Genomic DNA, 26,653 nt, shown 5'->3' with positions numbered 1-26,653 from the left:
CTTTCAGCATTGTTAGGACTCCCACTTTCTCTAAATCTTTTAATCATTTTTTTGAACTCCAGTTTTGGAAACTTTTTCAGCTACTTTCCTCTGACAGTACATTCTTTTAGTATTAGTATTTATAGCAATTAGTATTACAGTATACAGTGTCAGAAATCAAATAATGAAGCCTATTTATTTCTATCATTATTTAACAACTCAGTACAACTTAAGGCAGGAGTGTGATGATTTAAGCATGCTGTTTGCACCAAGCTAACTGATGTGGTCTTGGTTTCCATTACTTGTTAGCTACATTAGCTACAGGCTCATCTCCATAGCAAAGCTACAGAAGCAAACTTCAGAGAAAAAACAAGTCTTGGCAGATGGTCTACATTTGGGATAAGGGGAAAACTGTGCAAATTTGATTTTTGGCCAAACCATCATTTTAAGCCAATGCTCCACATCTGCACATACCCAGAATACGTTTTACTCGACTGGAGTTGAATGTATCAGTGCTCAAATAACATGATTGCCTTTTACTTGATTTATTTGGTATGTTAAAACCGAAAAAGGATTAGGAAGATTAGATATGTATCGCAAATAAGAAAAAAATGGACTCTGACTTAAAAACACAGCCAAATACTTTTAAACAAAACACCACTGAGATTCTCAATTCATACTTTGAGAGACTGCAGTCAGAAGTTGTGACCTTTTATGATCACTGCTTATAAACATGATTTTGTTACCAGATCTTAATATTCCCCTCAGAGGACTATTAGCAGTTGACTTATGTGTATCAGACACTGCTGTCTGAGCTAATCATGAACAGCTCTAGTGTAGTAAGGGAACAGAGCATTACTGTGTACACTCCATAAAGAGAGACAGAGAGGTGGGAGGGAGGGGTGGGAAAAGTGCCCAGACTAAACCGTTTCTGGCTGCAGGACATGCAGATGTCTCTTTCACTGCTTTTTGGACGGGAACAAAAAGAACAGCACAGATATTTACTTAACAGTGCACATCTTTTAAATATTAAGCTGGTTTCAAAGCAACTTTCTTAATGCAAGTTGCTTACGAACTACATTTCTCTTGCACTGCACGTTGTAAAGCCTCCTGAAAATCAACTGAAACATTTCTCAAACTCAGCCGCAACAGCTGTAACCACCTCAACTTTGGGAAACAAGTTTCACAGTTCCAAAACAGTCATAACGTACCACGTTGTCATATCTGCTGTAGTCAGTTCCCCTCCTTGACTACAGAGGTCACCCTTGCCAGAGTATTAGCTCAGTGTTCCCACCTGTACCTAATTAGCAGACATGTTCTCTGTGTATTTAAGAACACTGTTTTGTTAGGGTCTGTGCAAAGTCTTGTTTAAGTTAGACCCTGTAATTATAAGCGTTGCTATTGTCATAGATTTTTTCTAGTTATGACTCTTTACACCCTGTTCTGGTTTTGGACTGTTTGCTTGTCTCTCTAGAGATTGTCTGGTAATAATCCTGCCTGGAAATAACCATGTTTATGTATTATGCTTAATAAACTCGCACTTGATTCCTAACCCTCATCGTGAAGACCTTTATGACAATCAATGCAAGAATGAGGAGGAAGAATCACAAGGATGGTGTCTTGCAATAAAGTTTCTTATTTGCTGTTAGCCACTTGACCATCTAGTGATCTAGCCAGTTAAAGTTAACCTGGCGGCTGTTTAAACAGCTGCTTGTACCTGCTTTTGGTTTGCTATGTAACTGTGTTGTTATCAACATAGCTATGTTTTACATTTTCTCTTTTCTACAGATAAAAGTGACACAAAAACAACAACACAAATGTAGACAAAATTAATTTTTTTTTATATCTATAACAAAATTAGGTTTAAAGTTTTATAAATATATAAAGAAATAACAATGTTAGTCTACTGAAATTTTAAGATGTTAGACATTATAAGACTTTTCAAGAATGTTGTATCCAGTAATAACATAGAATGTAGCTTTAAATATTATCAACAACACAGCAAAAGGTATTTTTATACATTTTATTGAATATTTCGAAGACTTTGGGAAATGATAAACCAAATACTGTAAATACCTATTTAGAATCATTTATCTGCTTCAGATTTGATGATCACATTTGAAACATTAAGTCATTCTAGATATTCATATACAGCTTTCTCAGTCATTTCAGAATCATCTACAGCTCTCTTCCTTAATCTGAAATAATCTAAAAAGTCTGTTTTCTTTTATTTTCAGATTGGCAATTTACTACAAGTTACATGAAGCCTGTGAAGTTGCTCAGGGCTATGTTAGTTGCTTAGGTCTATGTTATACATCTGCAACCAAATGGGATGAGTTGTCTTCAAAACATTCAAAACAGTGATTCCAAATTTCTGAATGGTAGCACAAAGTCAAGCTTAAAAGTTCAAAACAACCTGCAGTTCTCCTCATTTAAACTAACTTCAGATGTGTTCTGTTAAACGGAATGAAAGGCTAATGAATGAAACCTGGAGAAAGGATTAGTTGACATTCTACAAGACTGAACTGCTTGGATTAGAAGAGGCTTTGCTTTTTCACAGCTTTGAGCGCCTGCTGAATACACAAGATATCAGTGGGACTGAAAAGTCACTTGGCGATGAGAATAAGGCACTTTCGATCATCGTGCCAGAAGGGACTGAATTTTGAGGCCCCGTATAAGAGCATCTTTTCACAAGGTGGCAGCATCTGCCAGCTTTCCCCTCAATGGAAACAGAATGTGTACACAGCATCTCAATAAAATGTTTATGTGCATTTTTATGTTGTTGGTACAAAACAAAATGCTTAATGCACTGTAAACAAATGCCAGGGCACATCCCCTCAAACACCATTAGCATGGAGAAAAAAAACATCCCAAAAATAGAAAACAACACAAAAAGGCTGTAGGCAGTCGTTTTTTTCATAATCTATTCATGTGCACTGCATATTTATTTTCAGTGCTTATTGTTTTATTGATGAGTTTAGCTGCTTTGACAAGTGAAGCATCTATTTCTATGCTACATGTGAAAAACTAATTACATACAGTTTTAATCATTAATTAAAATAGCAAAATCCCATGTGGCTGCATCTTTTACGACAACGATTATTGCAAAAACACTGTACTTTTGTAGGTCAATACGAATCAAACTACTTCAGCTAAAACATGTTCTGTGTGTCTCTGTAGTTCTGAATCACATCAGACCCCCTTAAAAGGTTCAATAATAACCTTTAAAATGTCACGAGGCAATTCAGACACACGTTGAGTCTGAACAACCATCACTCAAAGCACATACTGAACTGGTTACACATGTTCATACTTTTCTTACTGGAACAAAAATTATTGCATTACCGATTTTAGGAGCAAAAGGACAACACGTAAGCCCTACAATGTGCAAAATACACAGAGTTTTTACAAGTTCTTATCGATGTTACACAGTTAGTACAGCACAAGAGAAAAAACACTGTTGATATACTCAAAAAGCACATTTTTTAGTATTACAATAAATATTAAACAAAGCCCATTAGTCATCAGCAACACTGATTATGGATAAATGTTGATGCAGTCATTTACATAAAAGTAGGGATTGGCCAATATGTTTTTTTTAGGGCAGATACTGATATAGAAGATATGTAAACAAAGAGGTTAATACCTGATATATGGAACCGATATTCATTTGCCATAGTTTAAAGCAGAGGTTCTTATCTTGGGGGTCAGAATCCCCTTGGGGGTTGCGACATGGTCCCAGGGTGAGTTGCGAGAGCGGCGCATGCACTGTCAAAATTATCTGGAGTCATCAAACACAGAGAAAATAATTTTGAGAAGTGCATGTAAGCTCTGCTGAATGTCTCCACCTGCAGGCCACAGAAGACAGGCTAATGGCTATTAGCAATTTATAGTGGGTGAGCTCGTTACTGAGAGAGTGTCTTGACCACTAAATTTGCTAAAATATTTTTTCAGCACCATGCAACAGATTTGTGGTCTGTGCTAGCTAAAGAATGCAGGCCCAAGTAAGTGAGCAGACTTACTGTTCGATTATTCTTCTGTAATTTCTTTCATTTGTATACTGGTGTATGTGGGGCTGGAGGGCGAGGGAGGTGGGCTGGCAAGAGGGGTTTGTGAAATATTTTCATTTCCTTAGAAAAGCATCGCACTGTGAAAAAAGGTTACCCCTGGTTTGTAGTGTACAAATTTACAGGAACACAATCCCTTCACGAAACGGAACATAACAGAACATAACGTTTAAAGACCCCCTTCACTCAAAAATGTGCTCTTTAATTGTAATCTTGCTCCTCTTAGATGGTTTATTATCATCATATAGACTGAAATTTGTGTCAAATGTGTTACTATAGCATTCACATTTTCCCATCGAGAACACAGGCTTACTGAGTACATCTGAAAAAAAAGTGATTTCTAAGGTGCTACATAGCAGCTTAGTTCTGTACATCACAAACAAGTTTGAGCCTAACACGGTCCAACAAGTAGCAGTCAGCAACCATGAGGGGCAGCACGAGGCCAGTGCCCAAGCCCCAAGCGGCAATAGGGTGTCCGATAGCTGCACTACTAGATGTTAGGCGCTAGAAGCTAAACGGCTGTACACACAACCAGTGATCAAGAAACCTCACCGATGCAAGTTTAGAGAATAAAGACTCAAATCTATGCGGGTAAATCTGTGTATTTGTGTGTGGAGCTGTTAGCCTAAGCTACATTTAATTCTTAACCTTGTTAGCACCAGAGGCTAACGTTAGCTTAGCGCGAAGGTTGAACCACCAGCAATTCATGCCCACTGCGCTGCACTAAGGTAAGTTCAGAGTGAGATCGAATGACAGAAAGACAGAACCTTTTGGTTATGAAGCTAAAGTGGGAGTGTGTTTTTGTTTCTGCTCTGTCTCATCTTATAAAACATAGAGATGGCGTGCAGGGTAGTGGGGCAAAGGGGTGGGATTAGGAAACAGAGCTGCAGGGGGGCATTTACCATTTACATAATCATACATATTCATATATATAGTTTTGCATTCTTAACGAGTGTTGAGGTTTAGGGACGCTCCTATGCCATGTTTAGTTGTTTCTTGGGCATAACAATTATATATTAAATATTTAACACTTTATTATTCAACACAGATGTATTTTGTGTTTTAAATTCTGAGTTCATGGGTCCTTTAATGAAATACTAAACGACACATTTGAGCATTATAAAAATAAAGTGCATGGAGCTTCCAGACAGTATAAATGTATGGAAATGATTATGAAAAAATGTAAATATGTTTCAGGGAAACATTAAAGGGAAATGAAAAATAAAAATAATAAGCAACCAAACATTTGGATAAGAGTAACATTTAAAAATGAACTTTAAATAGCTACAATATGTTGATTCGGATGATCGAAAAATTATAAATTTCGGCTAAAGTTATGAGCCAGGCTGTTGTTCAGTAGACTCTGATCTACGGATCTGCATGCTGATTGAAGTGCTCAGCATCATCACATCGAATATGCGAAGTTGCACATGGTAATGAGAGGCACTTCCGCTCAAATTATTTGCATGGTTGACATTGACAGTAACATCTGTACATTTGCACTTGAATTGAGTATTACTTTGGAATTGTTTTTTTATTTGTGTAAAAAGTTTTTTAGTCTGTTATTTTTTTGGAACCCCTCCCATTTTGTTTATGTTGTCACATGCATTTTTTATGGATGTGGATGGATATCGATGAACAGTTCTACAGCCCTGTGGACTTTCTCAGCAATGTGCACATTAAGTCCACGTATCTACAAGTTCATGGAAGACCAGAGATTTAGACCAGAGAGTATTTGAATGATGGCGGTAGTGTGATGGGGTAAAGTGCAAGGAAACCACAGCAGGCATAACAATTCAATTAGTCAGTTAATCAAATAATTGTAAACATGAATCAATTAAAAGTGCGAGCTGTGACTGATACTTTTTTCTTATTTTAACTCACAAAGGGAACTGAATAGACCTACGGGCTGCAGTCCCGTAACAAGCTCAACTGTCATTCAAGGAAATGAGGACATTAGCCTCAATCCTGCAGTGCCAGAGATGGCATTTATGTAGGTCAGGAGAGTCATGTCAAAAGCTCTAAGGCACAGCATTCAGAGAGCCGTACTTTAATGGAGCTTGAGCTGTCAGTAGGGAAAAGTCAACAGGCATGGCCAAGTGAGGGCAACTCAAGTTCACTGAAGGGGCAGGAGAACTGAAGTTTACCTTTCCCCTATAACATTCATCATGCCAGCACAGAACATTGGTGGGAGCAACTGACTGACAACCAATGACGCAACCAGAGATTGACTAGAGCCAACGTGTGAGCCACTGTAAAGTGTAACAGCTTATTGTGAGGTTTGAGGCCAGGATCAGCTTCTTTAGTTACCATATCAGTACTTTTGACAGAAAGAAGCTAGCATTTTATTATGATACTGTTGACCACAATATTTTGCAGGATCAAGGCCCTGTTTACTCACTTCATGTGTCTTGAGTGTCAGGATTATATCTGGATAAAGCCACATAAAACTGCAAGTGTAAACACACCCAAGACATATTTAACACAGATACAAATCCGACCACTCAAACCACTTCAGGAGGTGGTCTGAGATGCATTTGAGCCAGGATATAGCAATGTAAATGCATCCATCTCTCCAAGACACATTCGACCACCAAAACCCCTCCCAGTACAACCAAAACTCCTCCCCATGTAGTGCATCACTGGGCACATGATTTGTGTCTGTTCGGAAGATAATCATGGACAACGCACATACTTGGGGACAAAACGAAATGCTTAACAGCAATATGGACTGACACTACTGTGTAATACTAACTGCAGACGGCCAAATAAACAACCGTTAATTAGTTGCTGCAAGCCGATTTGCACATACACATACAGACATACACATTCACACACTCACTCACACCTAGGGGCAATTTTAGCACGCCAATCAGCCTGACTGCATGTTTTTGGACTGTGGGAGGAAACCAGAGTACCCAGAGGAAACCCACGCAGACACGGGGAGAACAGGCAAACTCCACACAGAAATGACCCTGGTCACCCGGCCGGGAATCAAACCCAGGCCATTCTTGCTGTGAGGCGACAGCGCTACCCACTGCGCCACCGTGGGTAGCGCTATCAAGATATAATCCAGCGCTATCAAGATATAATCCAGATACTAGTCACATGAAGTGACCAGGTGCAAACAGTGTCTTAGAGCCATACGGGTATAGTGCCCTTGCGGTTTGGGACTGATTGCATATACGGTTTTTGTGCAGCATTGATTCCAACATGATTTATATTATTATCTCATAGAAAATTAATTGGTGGAATGTTGAGAAAATTCTAATTTAAGAATGCTGCCATCCAATGTCTGGCGTGTACCAAATAAACAGACCGAGACCAACTGAGCAGGTCGGTGAGGAGACTTGAAGTCATTAAAAAATACTCAATATGTATACACATTTGACTACACACATAGATTATATTATGTAATAATGTTCTCCAAGGTTTCCCTACAATAACACAGGGAGTCTTATGACTTATTGCTCTAATATCACAAGACATAAAATAAACAATAAAAAATGAGCCCAGATAGAACAGAGAACAGCATGATTCAGAAAGTTTGGTGAACATTATGACAGTAATGTGATAAAATCCGCCCACTCAGTTGTGACTTTTTACCCATAAGAGTTTTGTTTACATCTTTTGGTTCAATATTATACATGTCAGTGTGACTGTTATGTGAACCAGAACGCAACAATGCATCATTTTAGGATTTGGTCCCCACCACACACTCAAAGTATAAACAAACCGTAAGTGCCATATATGATGCTACAAAGGACATTTCTCACAATGCATCTCATTGACATTACAGACTCACATACATTTCCAGAATGTAAAGAAAAGTATATTTACACACACAGATATAACAACCATCTGTGATAATATAGCAATGGCTTAGCAACACCTAAGCAAGCACCTGGGATAACATAGCAATGGCCGAGCAGCACCTTTGTATCCACCACGAATACCATAGCAACAGCCTAGCAACACCTTAACAAACGACTGGGATTTCATAGCAAAGCTAAACTTTCACAACCACTTGGGATAAAAAAAACAACTGCCTAGCAACACCATAGTAACCACGTAGGATCATGTAGCAACAGCCTACCAACATTTTAGCAACTACCTGGGACAACATGCCACACCTTAGCAACCACCTGGGATTTCAAAGCAACGGCTTTGTCAAGTCAAGTTCATTCACAAAAATTCACTTTCTCCTTCCAGTTAGATATCAGAATTTCTGGCTTCTTAAAATCAGTTCATTTTTAATATAAGACTTTGCAGAATTTGCAGTGTCATGTTTGAATTTAGGTGATGTAAACTGATCCTCTATTTTTAAAAAAAAATATCTGCCACTACAACAACAGCTCTTCTCTGAAGCAGACTTCTTATACTGGAGTATAACCACCATTCATTCCACCACAGAAATACTTTTGAAGTAAAAGTTTTTAGTAAGTTTTTTTGTAGTTGTGAAGGTGCAAAGTAGTGACTGTGCTTTATGATTGTGAATTGTTTTTTAATCAATGCTTTACAGGAAATAATACAAGAAGTCCAAAGGTTCCTACCACTGTCTGATGAACTTGAGTCGTCTGTCTTTCCAAAGAGAAACTCGTACTTGGCCTTGGCAACACTCTGGGCATGTGAAGAGGAGCTGTTGACCCAAACAAACGTCTCAGCCTGCAGAAAGAGACCACTGATTAAGACACACTGCAATATCAATGAAGACTTACACTGTGATATAAAATGCTGAGAAATTTTCAAGTGATCACTACTTGATTTAAAAAATGATCAATTTTTTACATTCTGTGTAAATCTACAATGATTGGCAATTTATAGTCCATTTTTATTGTTAGTGGTTGGCCTTTTTAAAAACTCTAAATAATTTGTAGATTCCTCAATTACTGAGACAATCACATAGTGACAGTCCTGCATTCAAATCAGCTGGATCTCAAGCCAGTTAATGTACACTTAGCCTTCCAATCAAAAGATCTCACTTCAACATTTCATAATGCTGAGGTACTCTTTAAATCTAGGATGTGACATGGACAGCAGGCCAGTACTTTCAAAATGTCAGCGTAAATTTCAAGCTACAATCTAGGCCTGGAGTTCCCACAGCACTGAAAGGTTAAACTGTTGACAGAGCAGTTGCTATGGCTTCGTATGGATGGACGGGGAACGCAGGCATCTATTCCCAGAGAGTGCTCTCGCACTAGGTCCCCATACTCATTTTTTAATCAAGGGCTTTTGTAGCTGCCGAGTAATTGATTCAGTGCTACCCACACAGTCAGTTATTAGAAAACCCAGACAAGTCCAAAGAGAGAGAAACAGTCTCAGCTTTTTACAGTTTAGGCATAGCTCACACCTCAATCTGCAACTCACATAATCAAAGAGTTGCATATATGAGAAAATGAAAAAAAATAAAGCTGCCATAAAGCTGGTAAGTTATTTATATGTTACACAATTTATTATTATTATGCTTATCTGATCTTAGTGCATGTAGGAAGCAGCTTAGACGTCACAGTTGGACCTATTTGAGAATCTCAGTCCGCTTTTCATAGTAACAACACTTTTTTATACTTTCTGTTAAACACAATATTAGTTAAATACAAATATTCAGTTAAAAGTCATATTTAGTACTCTGCAAAAAACAGCCTTCATTCATTTCATTTTCCATGAAAAGATATTCATTTGTCAATGTCAAAAAGCAGAAACGATATATTTAACAAAAAATTACAGCCCAGTGACTAAATATAATATTTTTCAGTATTTATTGGGTCCACCATTTACCTTAATTACAGCTCCTATTTTTTATGTCCTTTTCCAGTGAGAGCTTCTTGACAGCTACACATCATTTCAGATTAACAGCACTGAGTTGTCTTCTCACAGTGGAAAGATGGACAGAAAATCCTGTGGATTTTTTTCAGATCTGAAGCAAGAGTGAAGCTTTTCTACCCCCTCTCTCAAAATTGAAAGTTTGAAGTACTGTTTATCTGATGATGATGATGTTTTGGTGGTCTCCGAGGTCTCATACAGAGTGCCATTTTCTCTATATCTTTTAATTTTTTTCTCCACTTATTTTTGTTTGACTTTGCCCTTTGTTATGCAAATGGATTATCTTATATCTCAGAAATATCCACACTGAGCATAAAGTCCTTTCACTGCAGCAGACCTTGCCCGTTTATCAGACAATCTGCTGTTTGTAAAATGTGCCCAAAGTCCAAAAACCTGTCTGACAAGCCCACCACTGTTCCAAGCAGCTTAGAAGCCAAGACTTCTGGGGAGCAGCATCTTCATTCAGCAGACAGTGCATGCTAATTAATGGAGTCATTAATGAGGATAAGCACTGCAGCCCAGGGACCTGAGCAGGGAACAGCTCACCAGTGAAAACTATGGTGCACTTCTCTACCAACACTACTTCTTCTGCTTGTATCTTGGCTGTGGTGTGGACTGGATTAACCCTTTAGAGTTCAAAAAATGATTAAAACGTATAGAGAAAATGGAACCCCTAACAAGACCTGAAAGACCACAAAAACTGTCACCATCAGATAAACAGTACTTCAAGCTCCTATCTTTGAGAGATCATTTTTACTGTGAGTAGCAGAAAATGCAACCAACTTTTAAGACTGAACTTTGGAGGTGTGGAAAAATATCCCTGCAGACATGTTTGAAAAATAAAAACAAGTAATAAAAACAAATGGTAGACCTACTAAATACTGAAAAAAATTGTAATTATATTTAGTTGTTCAAGCTTCTGTGCAGCTTCCTGTTGAATGTATCTTTTCTACTTTTTTCTGACTCTAAAAACTGAATAACTTAATTTCCATTTTAACTGTAAATTAAATAATTATGGGTGGTCCCTGGCCTTCGCACAGCACTGTACATGAGACTTAAATTGCCTTTAATTGTCACTCTGATTTAACAAATCCATAACAAGTGATGTGAATTCTGTTCTGAATGTGCTCACAGGCTCACTCAGAAACTATTACAGTGCATCCAACAATACAGGCAGCACTGAGCTTCTGTTATATATTGACAGAAAACACAGTGATACACAGAAACCTCGGATTCCACATGCTGAACCATTTTAATGAAAAAACAATCGGTTTTCAGATTAATATGTTTAAACTGCATGGACATATAGAAGCTATTTTAAAATAACACAATGAATTTATCATGTTAGTTTTTACAGGACATTCAACCAAATCCTAAATACTCTAATGCAGTATTTGTCTGCACTGTGCAGTCAAGCTCTCCAGAATGGGTTTATAAACCCCCCCCAGCATTGGGCTATGGAGCAGAAACTAGTGATGGAACTCCATCCAACGCCCTTGGGACAAGTTGGAGCTGCGTTTGTGATCCAGAAGTAATCCTCCAACATCAGTATCTGACCTCAGTATTGCTCTTGTGGCTGAATGCAATCGAATCCACACAGCAATGTTCAAACATCTACGGTAAAGCTTTCCCAGAAGAGCAGAGGCTGTTATTTTAACAACGGGGACAAACTCCCCCTCTGATTTCAGAACACTGAATAAGCAGGTGTCTACAAACTTTTGGACATTAAGTGTACGTGTGCCCTTCACTGTCTTTACAACATGACACCTTTTTGTTGTTACTCAACATGAACTAGTAGCAGCTGAGGAATGCTGTCAGTCTTGAGCTGCTTGAATGAAATACTCGTGAGTAAAAGTGCCCATAACCGAAAAAGAAAATGAAAGCATTTATAATTCTGCATTAACACTTTTTCTGAGAAAAATAGAGACATGGAAGGTCGTGTATCTCATAGCCCATGAATACTGTCTGTGGTGTCAAAGCCAACAGAATGAGTGCAGTTCACAATGAGATCTCAGTGAGCTAAGGTTGTGAATTGCAACAATGAGGTGTGAATTTCCTGTTGCTTGGCGAATGAAGTACGACAGAATTCAAACCGTATGTTTCCCTCCGCTCCATCAAGGTAACCTCACCTAGAAACTTCCCAGCCATGTACAGTTTTACCCTGTTTTCCTGCCAGGCAGCTGCATGACCCAGCACCATGAGCAGGAATAACTGATGAAACGTAATTAGGCGGGGAAATTCTGTGTTTATAGTGAAAAGATTAAACTGGGTCTAAGTAGTGGCTACCTCACTAGACTGGTCTGGGTATGTGAGGTCTCCATGTGTTGACGTGACAAGGCATTTTCACTGTCACAAAAGCTAAAAATGAATGTAATTGGTATAAATATCATTTAAAATGCAGTAAATGGTTAGTCATGGTTAGTCAAATCTCCAAACTGCTCTAAGGTGTGACTGTCTCAAAAATGGTTCAATAATTACAACTTTTATAAATTAAAAAAAAGCATGAAAATGTTGATAAATACTCCAGGCATGAATTGGTAAGTGTCTGTTTTAGTAAGTAGAAATCATTTTTTCATCCATGTATTTCTAAAAGTGTAGGGACATAATACATTTTGTCACAGAAAACTGTGTACTCTGGTGTCACACCGTATCCTGATTTTAAACCTGGGAATTCCACAGACAGCTTCATTTAGTTGAAGGACCCCATTCAAGGTCATATCACTGAGGCCCCTATGTAGTTTATGACGTGCATATGGTACATTTTTTGACTCCGAATTGTTCAAATATTTAACTTTTTTTTGAGAACACTGAAAGTGTTATGTTTTGTTGTGCGTTGGTATGACAACCCTAAATTATATATATTTTTTATTAAAAACTGTATGTTAAACTACATAATTATGGGAAATTATGCAACTGCTAATGACAGGTTAGCAACGAATAGCATGGTCATCAACTAACACAACAGGTTGAAACATCAGACAGAAAACGTCCACCGGTGTGACACCTGTGCTGTCACACCAGCGGACAAGGATGTCACATAAAAGGACGAGGCCTCTTTTTTGCATTTTAAACATTAAAATAATATATTTTTTCTTTTTTATTGCTTTTAACCATTTTCAGTGTTTTAAAATACAATAATTACATTAATTAAAACATTTTCTTCTATTTTTGCAGAAAAATTGTGTCTTGAAAATAAATATGAAATGTGATACTTCACTTTTTTTAGAGACAGAAAGAATTGAGGGTGAGAAATAAGTGCGAGAGAGAGAGAGAACATGGAAATATAGAGAGAAAATTAACATGGATCTATGCAGAGGGGAGGAGATCCTAAGAGAACAATGCAGAAAAGTAAACAGAATTGAAATATTGCCTCGAAAATGCAACAATTAAATATTTTGTTAAATTCATTCACATATCCTTGCGCAGCAGAGAAGCTCTAGAACAGTTTCAGTAACATACTGATTAACTGATTGACTCTCCACTGCTGAAAGTACTAGGCACAGCTTAAAATAGGCATAATTTCCAACAGTTTTGAAAGGTTGACAACAAAGTTTGACAAACATTTACTGAAAGAAATACAGTAAGTTTAACAAGTCATGGAGGAAAAATAGTGTTATTCATCATTTCATATTAAATAATACATGTAAACAACGAAGCAAACATTCTCTCATGCTATCTCTACGTTATTTAAGACTTTTTTCTTATTTTTACGTCACACCATTTACAGTCCAGTTAAGTTAAAATGTTAAAAAAAAGGGAAAAAACTGAGAAAATAAGTGACTCCCTACATTTCATCAAATATTGCATTTCACACTACAAAAATATGAAATTATTCTTCAAAATTTGTTCTACAAAAAAGCATTTTTACTGCATATTTGTCAACTTCCCAAGCGCATGTTACCAGCTCTGTGACTCTGAAATGGGTTTTATCATCTTTGCTAGATGAGCTACGTGAATGAGCTGAATTTGAGCCAAGATCTACTTCCAGGAAAAACACACACCTCTGAGTGATAAACAAACCTTTTTATAACTACAAGGAAAACATGTAAAGTCATGTATAAAGCAGTACGAACAGACTCCCTCACAGGAGAATGAATAAAAGTGAATGTGCCATGAGCCTCGGGAAAGTTCTGTATTATTTAACAGCGGCAACGTTCAGTTTTAGGTGATAAAACCAGTGATATACTACAGACATTTGTCATCCTTATGAAAAATTACAACATCTTCACAGCTTGAGTACTATCTGTAATAATTTAATTCAATCTCTTTTTAGCAACATAAAACTTCAAATTTTCTTATAATGGGAAACTTTAAATAATTCCCACTCACCATGGGAAGATTAACAGTGACTAAGGAAAAGCTGCTGTCGGAACTAAGCCTCGTATCTCAATTTTTAACATTAACTTACATTAAAATTTACAAATGATTTTTCTTCTCCTGTAAAGCAAGATCAAAGCTGGAGATTTTCTATTTTTTTTTTGGATACTGTTGGACGTTTACGTTCCAACAGTGATGATAATATAGATGAACACAGAAAATTAGTTATTCTTTTTGCTGATTCGAACTGAACCTATCAGAATTTTTAATTGACAAATATTTGATTAACAACATTTGAATATTCTATAAAATATGAAAATCTCTGTTTTTCACTTTAATTATTAAATGAAAAAAATTAAATCAGGCCTTTATTATTATTGTTCATTTGTACCACTGCATAAATTTTCATTCATTTATCCTACTTTTTTTCAGACTATATGCTAATAGGGGCATCTCTGCCCACCTGAGTCCACTTCTCAGTTGGATTTGCCTTTAGGCAGAAAACAGTGCTAACATAGTGTTAGCCTGTTTAAATAGAGAGCTGACAGCATGGAGACACACAAGTTAGTACTGAACTCTCCCCAACATTGGAATATTGAAAAAGCACTGAACCTTTACTACATCAAGCAACACTATTCCACACACAATTAAAAAGCTAACAGGGAGAGTGAACAGCCTTGAATACAGGCCTCATCAAACTCATTTTAAGCCTTCCAGCAGTTGGGATTTTTTGCAGCGGCGCTTTGGCAGCGCTCCAGCCCAGGTTTGGATTAACTGCCAAATCCTGCCAAATGCACTGAATCAAAAAGCTTACAAAACTGCTCAGTGTTCCATCCGCAGAGGCCACTTCCTGAATTTGGCGAAACTAATGTAGCTGACATGAAAATAACGTGAGTAAGAACAGCCTATTCCTCCACCAGTGATCACAGCGTCTGTGCTTCCAACAGCACTGACAATTACACACTTGTTTGTCAAAGTGGTTTCATTCATGATTTTCCTTTTTTTCCTTTCTAGTCTAGTTTCTTTCATGATCTCTTTTATAATACACTCTTAAAATGGTGCCAAAAGGGAGTGATGCCACAGAAATACACCTTTGGTTCCTTAAAAAAATTCAATGGACAGTACTTCAAAGAAAAATACACTGGCTCAAAACACACTGTCCAGGGGAGCTCCTGAGTGGTGCAGCCCCTGAATGGTGCGAGTTCGATCCTTGGTGATGGCTACAGCCATCTATGGCCGGGAATCCAAGAGAGCACAACTGGCCTCACTCTCTGGGTGGGTAGTCAGTACAGGCGTCTGTTAGCTGACGTAACAGAACTGGCGGTTGGCGCTTTCCTTCGAGCACGTTCAGCTGTCCAATGACGCTGCGTGAGCGGCAGTTCGAAAAGATGCAGCGGCGCTTCACAGGTCTCAGAGGAAGCCTGTGTTAGCCTTCGCCCTCCTAGCGTTGGTGGTATCGTGTGATTAGGGGAGTCCTAACTAGTGGGTGGAACTGGAGACGAATAAATTGAGGAGAAAATTGGGGAACCCCCCCTCCCCTCCCCAAACTACTAGAATTGTATTACTAGAAGGTCTCGGACCACGTATCCACCAATTATTGACTTTTTGATATTTATGATTTTATTATTTTTTTCTTTCCATTTGGTGTGGATGAGTTGCTAGTGAGAATGATCACTGCCACATGGGGAAAACATCAAGAGCAGTATATTTGTGCTTTTTTATAGTTTAATGTTTAATCATCATGAATATTTCACAATGATTCAATTTTAATGGATTTGATGCACAGAAAACTTTCCATCGAGTCAATTTTTTTATTTAACCCTGAGAATGCAGGACGTAGATGAAACAGGAGAGATACAACATAAGTCATATGTACATTTTAAAAACTTTACATGTTTTTTTCACCTGACATTTTAATTAGCAAAAAAACTCAATATTTATCTATATTTGTCCAATTTACAGATTTTTCAAAATTGCACATGTCCCAGCCCTAATTATAAGTGTGATTTCAGTTCTTTCTACGTACAGGAAAGGTGTCAAAACTACAGTCAGTCACCAGTCAAACAATCACATACTGTAGATGCAGCAAACAAGTTTTCTAAAGGAGTGTTCCTTTAGAAAACTTCACACTGAAAGGTTCTTTAGGGAACCAAAGGTGACTCTTCTACGGATGGGGTGCCCAATCCTGGAGATCTAAAGAGTTTAACTCGAACCCTAACATAACACACCTGATCCAGGTGAATGCCTTCAGGGGCATCTGAATATTGGAACCAGGAGTGTTGGATCTGAACTCCCCAGGGTGGTAGATCTCCAGGATTGGGCACTGTTGTTCTATGGCAGCACTTCAAATAACCCTTTTAACACTTATCTTTAAGCACACCAGTGTATGTTCAGAAATAAACACAGCCCCACCAAAAGAAACAGCTCTTTTTGAGACTGGCTCTAGTCTGCCTAACAAGGTAAGGTTAAGATCAACCACATGGATAAACCAAACAACCCCACTGATGTTTCAAGATTCTATGATGTCTGAAATTTTGCCTTCTAAGACTGACTCCATTTTTTACGATAACCCGTCATGTCAGCCTATGATCTTTAAACATAGTAATTATCTTCCGAGACTAGAGGCACCCGCGCTTATTTCTGTGCATATTTATGAGATATGCTGTAACCCATGTTTTTCTGGTTCTAGGGTATGTTACAACATCCTTCAGGAATTTAAAGGGACTGTCAACTTTCCTCAGTCTGTTTATAGTTTTTACTGTAACTCCTACATGAATCTAATATTAACTGTCAAATAAAGAACAATGCACAATTCCATCTGAGAGATTCTTGAATTTATGTGCTTTTCTGCTGGGTATGAGTTGAGAGGGACTATATTGGAAGAAGTTGATTACAAGTTTTTTCTTCATACCCAGAACTAGGGCAGATTTGTTGTCAGCTGTCCCATGCCATAACCCCGCCCCACAGTAACTGAAGTCTTTTTAGCTGTGCCTGACCAGCTACCAGCAGAGTTCTTAAAAGAAATCTGTCCACATGGCAGCCATCTTGGCAACACCACTGGACAGTTATTTCCAATCAAACAAGATCACAACTAATTTTTAACCAGTCAAGTCTCCTCTTCCTTTATGTCTCTGCCACCAGTGAGTGAGCTAGCAGGCTAACATTTTGAGTGCTGTGCTTAACCCCAGCCATAGTAAAAACACTGTGACGCATAGATTCTTGTGGCTTATTGCTGTAGAAAGATAACTCTTGTCTGCAGTGCTTATCACATAAGTGAAACTGAGCTTTGAAAAGTAGCTTATTGATAGAGCTGTTCCCTCTCTCTCTCTTTCTCTTTCTCTCTCTCTCTCTCTCTCTCTCCCGTAGTGTCACTGGATGTCTGCTGCGCATAAGTTAAAGGGGAATTTCTTCGATTTTCTGTATGATTGAGTGGATAAGATGTAAACAAAGTCATTCAGAGGGGTATCAAGTTAAATGCTCCATTCTATTGAAACTCTAGTGAAGTACATGCAGAGTCTTGTAAGGTAAAATAACACGGAAAGAAAATTTACCACTTTTTTTTACTGTTAGTAGGTTCCTCAACAATGGACCATTTCACATCAAACCACTCTGACTTTGGTCACATCTTAACAACTGAATGATGCAGAAATTTTGATAAGTCAGTGGAATTCCCCTTTAACTAAGTTCTTTCTGCATAGTTTATATGCTAGTTCAAATTAGTCAACAAATATAATTTATCCTATCCTATAGCCTATTATTGTCACCTAGACTCAGTACTATAACAGTGCAAATGCTAATGGTATTTGGAGGACTATCTAAAGTCCTGCGTGTGTTACTGCTCAAGTTACTGCAGTTACTCCCGACTGTAACTTTAGCTCTGTAATACGATATCTATCATAGATTCAAAGTCTGAATTCTGCCAGAAAAAAAAACTTAAAAAAGTGAACTGTCTGCTGACATGAGATTGTTTATGTTGTCATGGCTACAGCACTGTCAATCACCATGCAGTCTGAAACACCCACACAGTCCTGATCAGACAGAGAAGTTGACTTTTTCTAGCTTTCCACTCTGTTTGAATTATGCTTTATTTACTTCCCAAATCTAACCCTTCAGTGATGAAGTCACATTTCGCTAGTATTACTGAGATTCGCAACTGAGTTGACAGCCCTTTAAAATTCATCAGTAACAGTATTACTTTAGACTTTTAACAGATTATGCAATGTTGCACAATCTTTCCTCATTAGCCCTGGTTGCAGCAATGGCTTGTGTCTCTTAAAGCTTGCTGCTGTCAGCTTGATGTGTTGGATTAGCGCTGCTGGTTTTAGATTCTTGTAGCTGCATTACATACATTCAGTGCAGTACCTTACATTCTTTTGTTCCAATATATTTTTCTATATAATTTCCTCTTAACACTTAAAGATAATGGTTCTGTAAAGAACCGTGAACACTCAAAGACGCTTTACTTGATTAAAGGGTTCTTTGCATTGTGAAAGCATTGATAGGTTGATATAGAATGTGATATAGATGGTTCTATATAGCACCAAAAAAGCTTATTTTATTGTTACGATATCTGACCTGCTACAATAGAAGAACCCTTTTTGGTGCTATATAGAACCATCTACAGCATTCCCCATCAATCTGAAGAACACTTTAAGGATGGAAAGAACCTTTTAATCATGCAAAAGGTTCTTTGAGTGTCCATGGTTCTTTACAGAACCTTTTCTCTTTACCAAATAACCCTTGAAGAACCATCATTTTAAGTGTGTAGTTATGAAATATGTTATAGTGCTATAGTTGGATGTCAGTGGAGACAGGATGTTAACCCTGAGGGCCAGGAGAGTTTGAGCAGTGAAAATAAAATGAGTTAATGAGGTGAAATGTAGGGCTCCCATGTAGGGCGCGCCTAAGAGGAAGCAGACACAAGGAGCACAGGCTGGGAATTAGAGATGATCTATTTAACTCCACGCAGCGGTGCCACACGCCCCCATGTGCTGCATACAATAGGGGGAGGGTCCCAACTGAAAGCAACCATTGAGCTATCACTGTAAGCAAACATCACTTTCAGGTCTTCTGTTCAAGATTGGACTTTCTGCAGAACTTATTTCCAAGTCAGTTCTAACAGTATTACTAGAAAACTTCAGCTTTGGTCATTTGACACTTTTCCCTGCAGTTACCTAGGAAAGAACTGAAAACTTAACAAACTAGAAACCCTTAAAATACAAGCCACTGGGCACTTGCTGAATTTTGTCAGTACACATTTATGTGAAACATGTATTTTCGTCTGTCAAATAATTAAAAGAATTAATTACAATTACTTGTATTTAACCACGATTAATCATATTATCTGTGTGTGTGTAGATCATCACACACAATCATGATTGATTGCATTTGTCTTATTAATTGTTAAAAGTAATCTTTAAATCCTGGAGATGTAAAACAATTAAAACAATTGACCGGGGTTAATATTCTCTTTTTGTGAAATCACGATTATTCACGTTTTATATTTTAGAGCAGTAAAACAATCACAATTAACCATATACTTTTGTGCAGCTACTGAAGATTCTAGGGTCAAGCTAGGGATACACACTATGTTAAAAATTAGTGGTATTAATCACTAACATATTAACATAATATTAATGAGTTAACTTCAAGTAAAAATCCACATCCTGGACCTGTTTTTTTCAGACAGAGGAATTTGTGGTGATACATTACTAAGAGGGTGGAGTTTCACAGGCTTTGCCTGATCACGCTTGCATACCCAAAAGCTTTAGGGAAAGCAAAAGTAACATAAACTGCTATTTTACTGGCTTTAATGTTCAAAAATGCATAAGATATTCTCTCATGTCTGTCTCATCCTCGGACCTGTATTTTTAGAGCAAACCAGGCGTACTTTCAAATTGGCATTTTATAGGCTTGTCACATGTTTCAGAAGAATATTGACAGAACTCAGCAACTGCCAAATGGCTTCTATTATATGTGAGTAGCTTTCCAAGTACAGCAAAACAAGTCAAAATTATTGTTTACGGTAATCTATTGTATAATACAGATGCTCAAAACAGAGACTGTGTTGAAAAATGCTGGAATATTGCTTTAAGGTCTTCTTAATACTCTGAAAGGGAAAAAAAGTCAGCCTAATAGCCATTAAAATGTTCCACTTCAACATCCAGTTGCTGCAGGACATCTTATGATGACGCAATGTTTCCAAAGACGGATGGACGTGAAAGCTGCACCAAATAACCAGGAAAACATTCAGATTGTAATGGAGTATTTATTGCAAATCTTTTCTCCCAGTGTTTCACTCTTCTCACTCTACCAATGAAAAAGGTTGCTTCATTCTTTTGACAGGGTAAAAGACATGTGTGCGTGTGTTTGCATTCAAGCTGAGCTTGCAGAAGAAGATGACTATAGGTAAATTTCTGGGAAAAAATTCGTCTTACGAAAATGCGCAACTTCCTCAAATTTAAATCACAGCCAAAAGCAGATATGGTTTGTTCCTTAAGTGTCTTGCAACAGAACCACCAGTCTGGAGGCCTAAAGACATGCTTTCCTAAAACGCATGTGAAGATTTCTGCCACATCTTTTCGAACCACGGACCATGCAGCACTGTCAAGTGCCCCGAAGTGCTCCAAGAGCACTAATCACTGAACTATGCACTAACCGCACGGCCATGTAGACGCCCAGTACATGCAATTTTCATCATCGCAGGTCTAAAATCGAACATGCGTATATAGAAAGGAATGAAAACAATATTCATTTCATGGAGTGCACAAAGGGAATATTCAGAAAAGCACCATAAAAAGAATAAATCCCAATATAAATGCCCAATTCTGCTGATGACAACAAAGGCCTGGTGTAATTACATATTATAATGCGTGGCACATTAAAACAAGCAGATTCTTAAGATTCTAAAATTGAACTGAAAAGGCATGCAGTCTTGTTCTCTATAAAGAAAAAACATCTTTTATATCTTGGCTGTAACTGGAGTTATGCTTACTGTAAGACATTCAGGAATGATGGTCTTCATAACATGGTTCACTCACTATATAATTAAATGAGTAATTACATTACATTTGAATAGAATTACACTTTTCCATGTGCATATCTGCAAACATGTGCAGGTGTTGTGCTCAGGTCTGTCAAAACATGTAAATGTGATCAGACCAGAATGAACACAGAACAAAGAGGAAAGTCTCTTTTTTGTCCCTCTCTGAGAATTAATACTAGTTGACTGTTTTGGTAATATTCTGAAGATGGGCTGTATAAACAAACGTTGCACTTCTTCCGCCTGCCTGTTTTCAAACTTCTCCATTTGATTTTGTACCAGTTCTGGTTCAAGTCAAGTATTGTTTGGGTCTAACCCCACCCCCAATACCACCAGACAGCCAATCAGCGCTTGCTTCCCGCACAGCTCCACATATTCACACAGTATGTAGTAAGGCTGCATGATATATTACATGTATCGTTAAGGGCTGTGATGACAAAACAGATCAAATTACCACACACGCAGTGCCAAAAGGACATAATTAGACTGGAGAGCTAAGTAACTTAATCATTCAGTTAAACAGGCAGTTTCAAATCAATTAAAGAACCCTCCACCCTGAACTACTAGCCTGTAAAAATGCTTAAAAACCATAGTGACTATTCTCTCTCTCAGTTTTGTATGTAAAATGCATAGACTATATAGTGTAATAATGCATTGTGACATCATGATATCACAATGCAAAATTATGCCAATGCATCAAGGGAAATGCATAATCTATTAGGCTGTATTTAGACGGCGAAGCATATTCCTCAAAAAATCCACATCTGAATCGCGAGGGATCTGCCTGTCACAACTTTTTCAAAGCGAAGTAACAGGGCGGATATCTATGGGCAGTGTCAGGGGCTTTAAGTTCAAGACTTCAACACACATCACAATAAATGGACAGATTGAAGAAACTAGCACTTTACATGCTTCCACCAGGTTTACTTCTTCCTAATCAGCCCACATAAACACTGGCAAACCTTAGTAAGTGCCTTACAGCACAACCAGCAAAGAGACACATCGTACAAACTGTGGCAGTAAGATGTACTCGTCATCTATTTTTCAAGGCTTTTAGCAAATCTCAGTGACAACAGAATACAGGATGGTACTATTAATATTTATCTTCGAGCTAAATATCGACCCCATATTCACCCTCCAGTTCCATTTTACCCGCCCTCTTTTCTGATTGGCTACCTCGTGTAAAGTGACATATGACGAAGCTTTTCTGTTAAAGTTAAACATTTGTCAGCTAGGCTCGTGAGTATCCGCAGCAGAAAATTCTGTGGCACAAATATATGCGTTCCGCAGCAAAACGACCTGAGCCCTGCCCTAGGATGTAATGATGTTATGGGCAGAATTTGCTTCGTCGTCCTACTGCAGCATTAATTATGCCATCCTATGCAATTACATTATTTCAACAAAACTAATGTTTGCAAGCAATCAGCACCATTCAGCACCTCACTCCAGCACTCCTCTTGCTTCCAGGCTCTAGTGTCGCTACTAAGTGCAACAACATGATTATAGCCATCATGTTTCTTAATTAGAAATTTTTTCAAAATATCGTAAGAATACTGAATAGCATCGTGAACAGTATCGGAGTATGTCATTACAACGCTAGCATAGTAAAATGTGTGAAGCAGTAATGGCAACGGTCACAACAAATCTGCATGATTATAAGGAGAATATCTATTTATTCATTTTTGTAGGACTATACAGACATAGGGTGTGTCTCCAAACCTAGTGAGCTCTCTATATAGACAGCATTTTACGTCACAATATGCGCGCTACCGACAAGAAGGCTGTCCCAATTCTTAGATATCTCAAATATGCTGCCTACTGAGGTACCTCATTTTGGCCGAATATCAAGAGAGCATCGGATGTTTCCTCAGCCGTTGAGGCAATCCCGCGATGCAACATGGCGCAACTTTTGTTTGAAGATGGCAGGCAGAAGCGCTTCACCAAGCAGCAACGTCATTTTCCAATGTAAGTTATTCTGATTTTCTTGGGTATTTATCTGTTTTCTAGTCACAAAGGTGCAGAAATAGCCTATACTTTCCACGTTTGACCACAACTATTGTCTATTTTGCTGTTTCATTCAGAGCAAATACAATTAAAATCGCTATATAAACCGCCAGAGCAGGATCCATGTTGGCTAAATGTGATTCTGACGGCTGAGGTAAGTAAACGCCGGTCTCGTGCAGTGGGCGGGAACAAGCAGCGACATCACTGCTGTCTAACTAGAGCGTCTCATTTATCTGTCTTATAAGGATAGACGACAGTTGGAACGCTGCCTACTTAGACAGCTGCCTATGTAGACAGTGGCTACTTAGAGAGCTCACTAGGTTTTGAGACACACCCATACATACATAACTCCTAGAAAAAACTGAAGCACTCATGAACTCACTCACGTTTTGCAGGCTACACATCCTCCTCAAGGGGGCACCATTAGCTTCACATCAGTGACACTGTGTGACCTTGTTCAGCTTGACAGTGCACAAAAAATGTTACAATTCTGATGTAAATAGCTCGTAGTATTTTCTTAGTATTTTTGCTATTTACTTAAATAAGAGGTTAGATTTCTGTTTACACAGCAAAAAAACAGTCTGTATTTCATCATATCCAGCCAGAGACATATTTAATAATAATAATAATTTATCGCTGCTCAAATCATTATCATAATATCCAACATCTTTATCAAAGTGTGCACACAGTGGCCTCTGCAAGTGCATTTTTCTTCCATAGTGTGACATATTTCCAAATGAAACACAGAACTAGTGAGGGGCTCAGCGCTAGCTGAACATTTTCTCTCAGGTGGGGTGGTGGAAAATGAAATTATTTGTTAATATTATTTGTCCCGGCCGCTGGTGCAGGGGGCAAATATTATTAACCAATGATGTGATCAAAAATCAGAAGATGTTTTAGCGGACGGCAAAAGTCATTCCATTTTAATTAGAACATTATGACCTTGTAGATCCTACTCGTTTTGGACAATAGCAATGATGCATATGTACAGAAAAGGCTTTTAAAAATCCTAAATTCTGCCAGTCACACAGACAAAAACCTGTCAGTTTAACTCATTCAGGAATGGAAACGACTCGTAAAGGTGTGCTATGTATTAGCGATGTCTGATCACATGCCTGTGTGATTGTTTTCCTTTAACACATTTATTCCCATGTTGGAATTCGAAATGAACAGCCTCCAGTTATGTTTTTTCAGTTTAATTCAGATTGATCCTTAATTTAAATGCAACGGTTTGTTCCAACTAGGGTTAAATAGGGAGGGTATTTGCATGTAAATATCTCATAACTAAGCTCCAGACCTGGACATTATGGGCTGAGGAATATGTAAATTAGGGCTGAATTCTCTGGACATCATAATGAGTACCCCCTCCTTTGGTGTTCTACAGGGAACAAAGCCATCTGTGATTGACTGAGAAAAAACAACAATAAAAAATGCATATATTTTGATATCTGATGAGGATTTGAAATTTTCAGTTCACTGGAAATCCCCTCACACTTCCCAAAGCATCCTTAAATGAAGGTCTAACTATTCTTAAAGGAAACAGTCAGCTACTCTTCCAGTGCTCAATCAAAGGGCAGCTCTGAAAGACTGTATTTACTGTAAATGGAGGGGGGTTAAGGCAGAAGGGGAAAAAATCCTGAGGTGGAAACATTTGCTGAGGGAATACACAGTGTGGGCTCTAGCCCCGTTCCTGAATCTGTGCCAGGGGATTTAGCCAAGCACAACTAAATTGCCGTTCATACGCACAAAGCAGCATCTGATATACAACTGTCTGCATGAAAAATGCAGGCCTAGGGTTCCGTATGCAATGTCTGCAGCCCCAGTTTACCTACAGAACAGAGAGAAACTGAAAGCCCAATGCCATTTCAGCTGTGACCACGGCATCAGTGTCCTAAACAAAGAAGGCGGACCGTTTTCTGGGTAGTGCTCAAGACCCCCACACCCACGGACAAAAACGATGTTCTAGTGACAGCACATCTCGCTTATTCCCGAACATAAAACAGTGTGGAGGACAGGTCGGGAGGGAAAACTCACATCATTCCTGGCTCTAACGTTTGGAAAGCTGGAAAAGCTGGCAAGACAGCATCTCAACTAAGGTTACCCAGCCACAGCACAGCTAACTTAGGGGAACCGTGTATGAACTGCATTTTGGACATGTAAACACAGACTCGAACACAACTTCAAATGGGACTTTATCTATCCAGATATCTGCAACGTGTAACCTTGCTGAAACTTGCTGAAATAACTGGCTATACCTCTCTCTCTCTCTCTCTCTCTCTCTCTCTCTCTCTCTCTCTCTCTCTCTCTCTCACACACACACACACATACACCCTTCTGTTAGCTTTAGCCATAGAGATTAGCTTGTCTCTATTATGAATAGCCCGCAAACCATTCCGTGTTCTTGGCAAACAGTGTTACTGGCTAACCCGTCTCCACGAACCGGGAAAAGGCACCTAGTTGCTCTCAGGACTGGCTGAATTAAACGTTAAGGCTCCGTCCAACACACAAGTACCATATTAAACAGTAATAACATCACGCTGACCACAATGAAGGTTGAAAGCGTCTCTCACCCCATCTCTCTCTTCCATATCCAAAGTATGTTTTCATATGAAAGCTGCGCTCCTGGCAACGGCTCTCCTCGTACGAATACGTTAACGTTACTCCAGCTTGCTAGCTTAAATAGGTTAGCCAGCTAACTATTACTACTGAAACACAAAGAAAATCCAATATTCCTGAGTGGCAAAAAGTCCAAAGTCCTTCTCAATAAGCGGACAGACAGTCATAACGCACACAGACTAGCCCCCTTAGTTGGAGAGTAGTTGAAACAAACCGAGCACCTGAACGGTCGCCTTGAACTGAAGGCGTGACACACGGCGCGGAGAGAAATATGAGTGAGAGAAGTGAAAACGCATAAGGCCAGCCTGACTAGCACAGTCTGGCGCTATAAACCCACTGAAGTTAGCTCTTTCTAGCAAAACGGAACTCACCAACAACGGCCGGAGCTCATCCAGCACACGTCGTTGCGAGCTGGACTCCGCTGGAGCTCATCTGTCACGCTTTGCCCCGAGCGCTAGTTATCGTCACTTTGTGTTTAGCTGTACGGTTGGCCTCCCCTCTGTCTCAGTGACACTTGGTACGTTCCAGCGCGTCCCAGTTTTGAGCAGAATTATGGTAGGCGCCAGAGGGGGGGACACCAAACTTTAGCAAGAAAACGGTCCGCCACTGCAATATCCATCAAGAATGGACTTTCCAGAGGGAGCTTCTAGAAATGAACTGGAATGGTGGTCGTTGCAAGACGTTCAAATAAACTGGAATGATGGCCGCTATAACATGGTCGAGCAACATAAATGGCACCTACAATTGTTAGGGAGCTTATCTTGTTAGAAAAGATGCTACAGCAGTGGTCAACAACCCTCGTCCTGGA

The 26,653-nt window shown here is 38.7% G+C and overlaps 1 protein-coding gene across 3 annotated transcripts in view; it reads right to left on the bottom strand.

Annotated features, from left to right (window-relative positions):
• psd3l (pleckstrin and Sec7 domain containing 3, like) overlaps nucleotides 1-26,337 on the bottom strand; it is a 164,653-nt gene extending 138,316 nt beyond the window's left edge. The window contains exons 1-2 of one of the 3 annotated variants that reach the window (XM_036595147.1): nucleotides 26,217-26,337; nucleotides 8,600-8,711 (exon numbers count right to left, since the gene is read on the bottom strand). Coding sequence is in view for 2 of the 3 variants with exons in the window: in XM_036595146.1 (XP_036451039.1) it covers nucleotides 8,600-8,711; nucleotides 25,800-25,817 (130 nt within the window). In the remaining variant the exon portion in view is untranslated. Of the gene's footprint in view, nucleotides 1-8,599; nucleotides 8,712-25,799; nucleotides 26,096-26,216 lie in introns of those variants that run through there. The other 2 variants (XM_036595146.1, XM_036595145.1) reach the window with 2 other exon arrangements.
• Nucleotides 26,338-26,653: the final 316 nt, after the last annotated feature.

This window comes from Colossoma macropomum, unplaced genomic scaffold, assembly GCF_904425465.1.
Source record: "Colossoma macropomum unplaced genomic scaffold, Colossoma_macropomum, whole genome shotgun sequence".
Lineage (NCBI taxonomy): Eukaryota > Metazoa > Chordata > Actinopteri > Characiformes > Serrasalmidae > Colossoma > Colossoma macropomum.
Note: the sequence above shows the minus strand (reverse complement) of the source record. Positions and strands in the feature narration are given on the sequence as shown.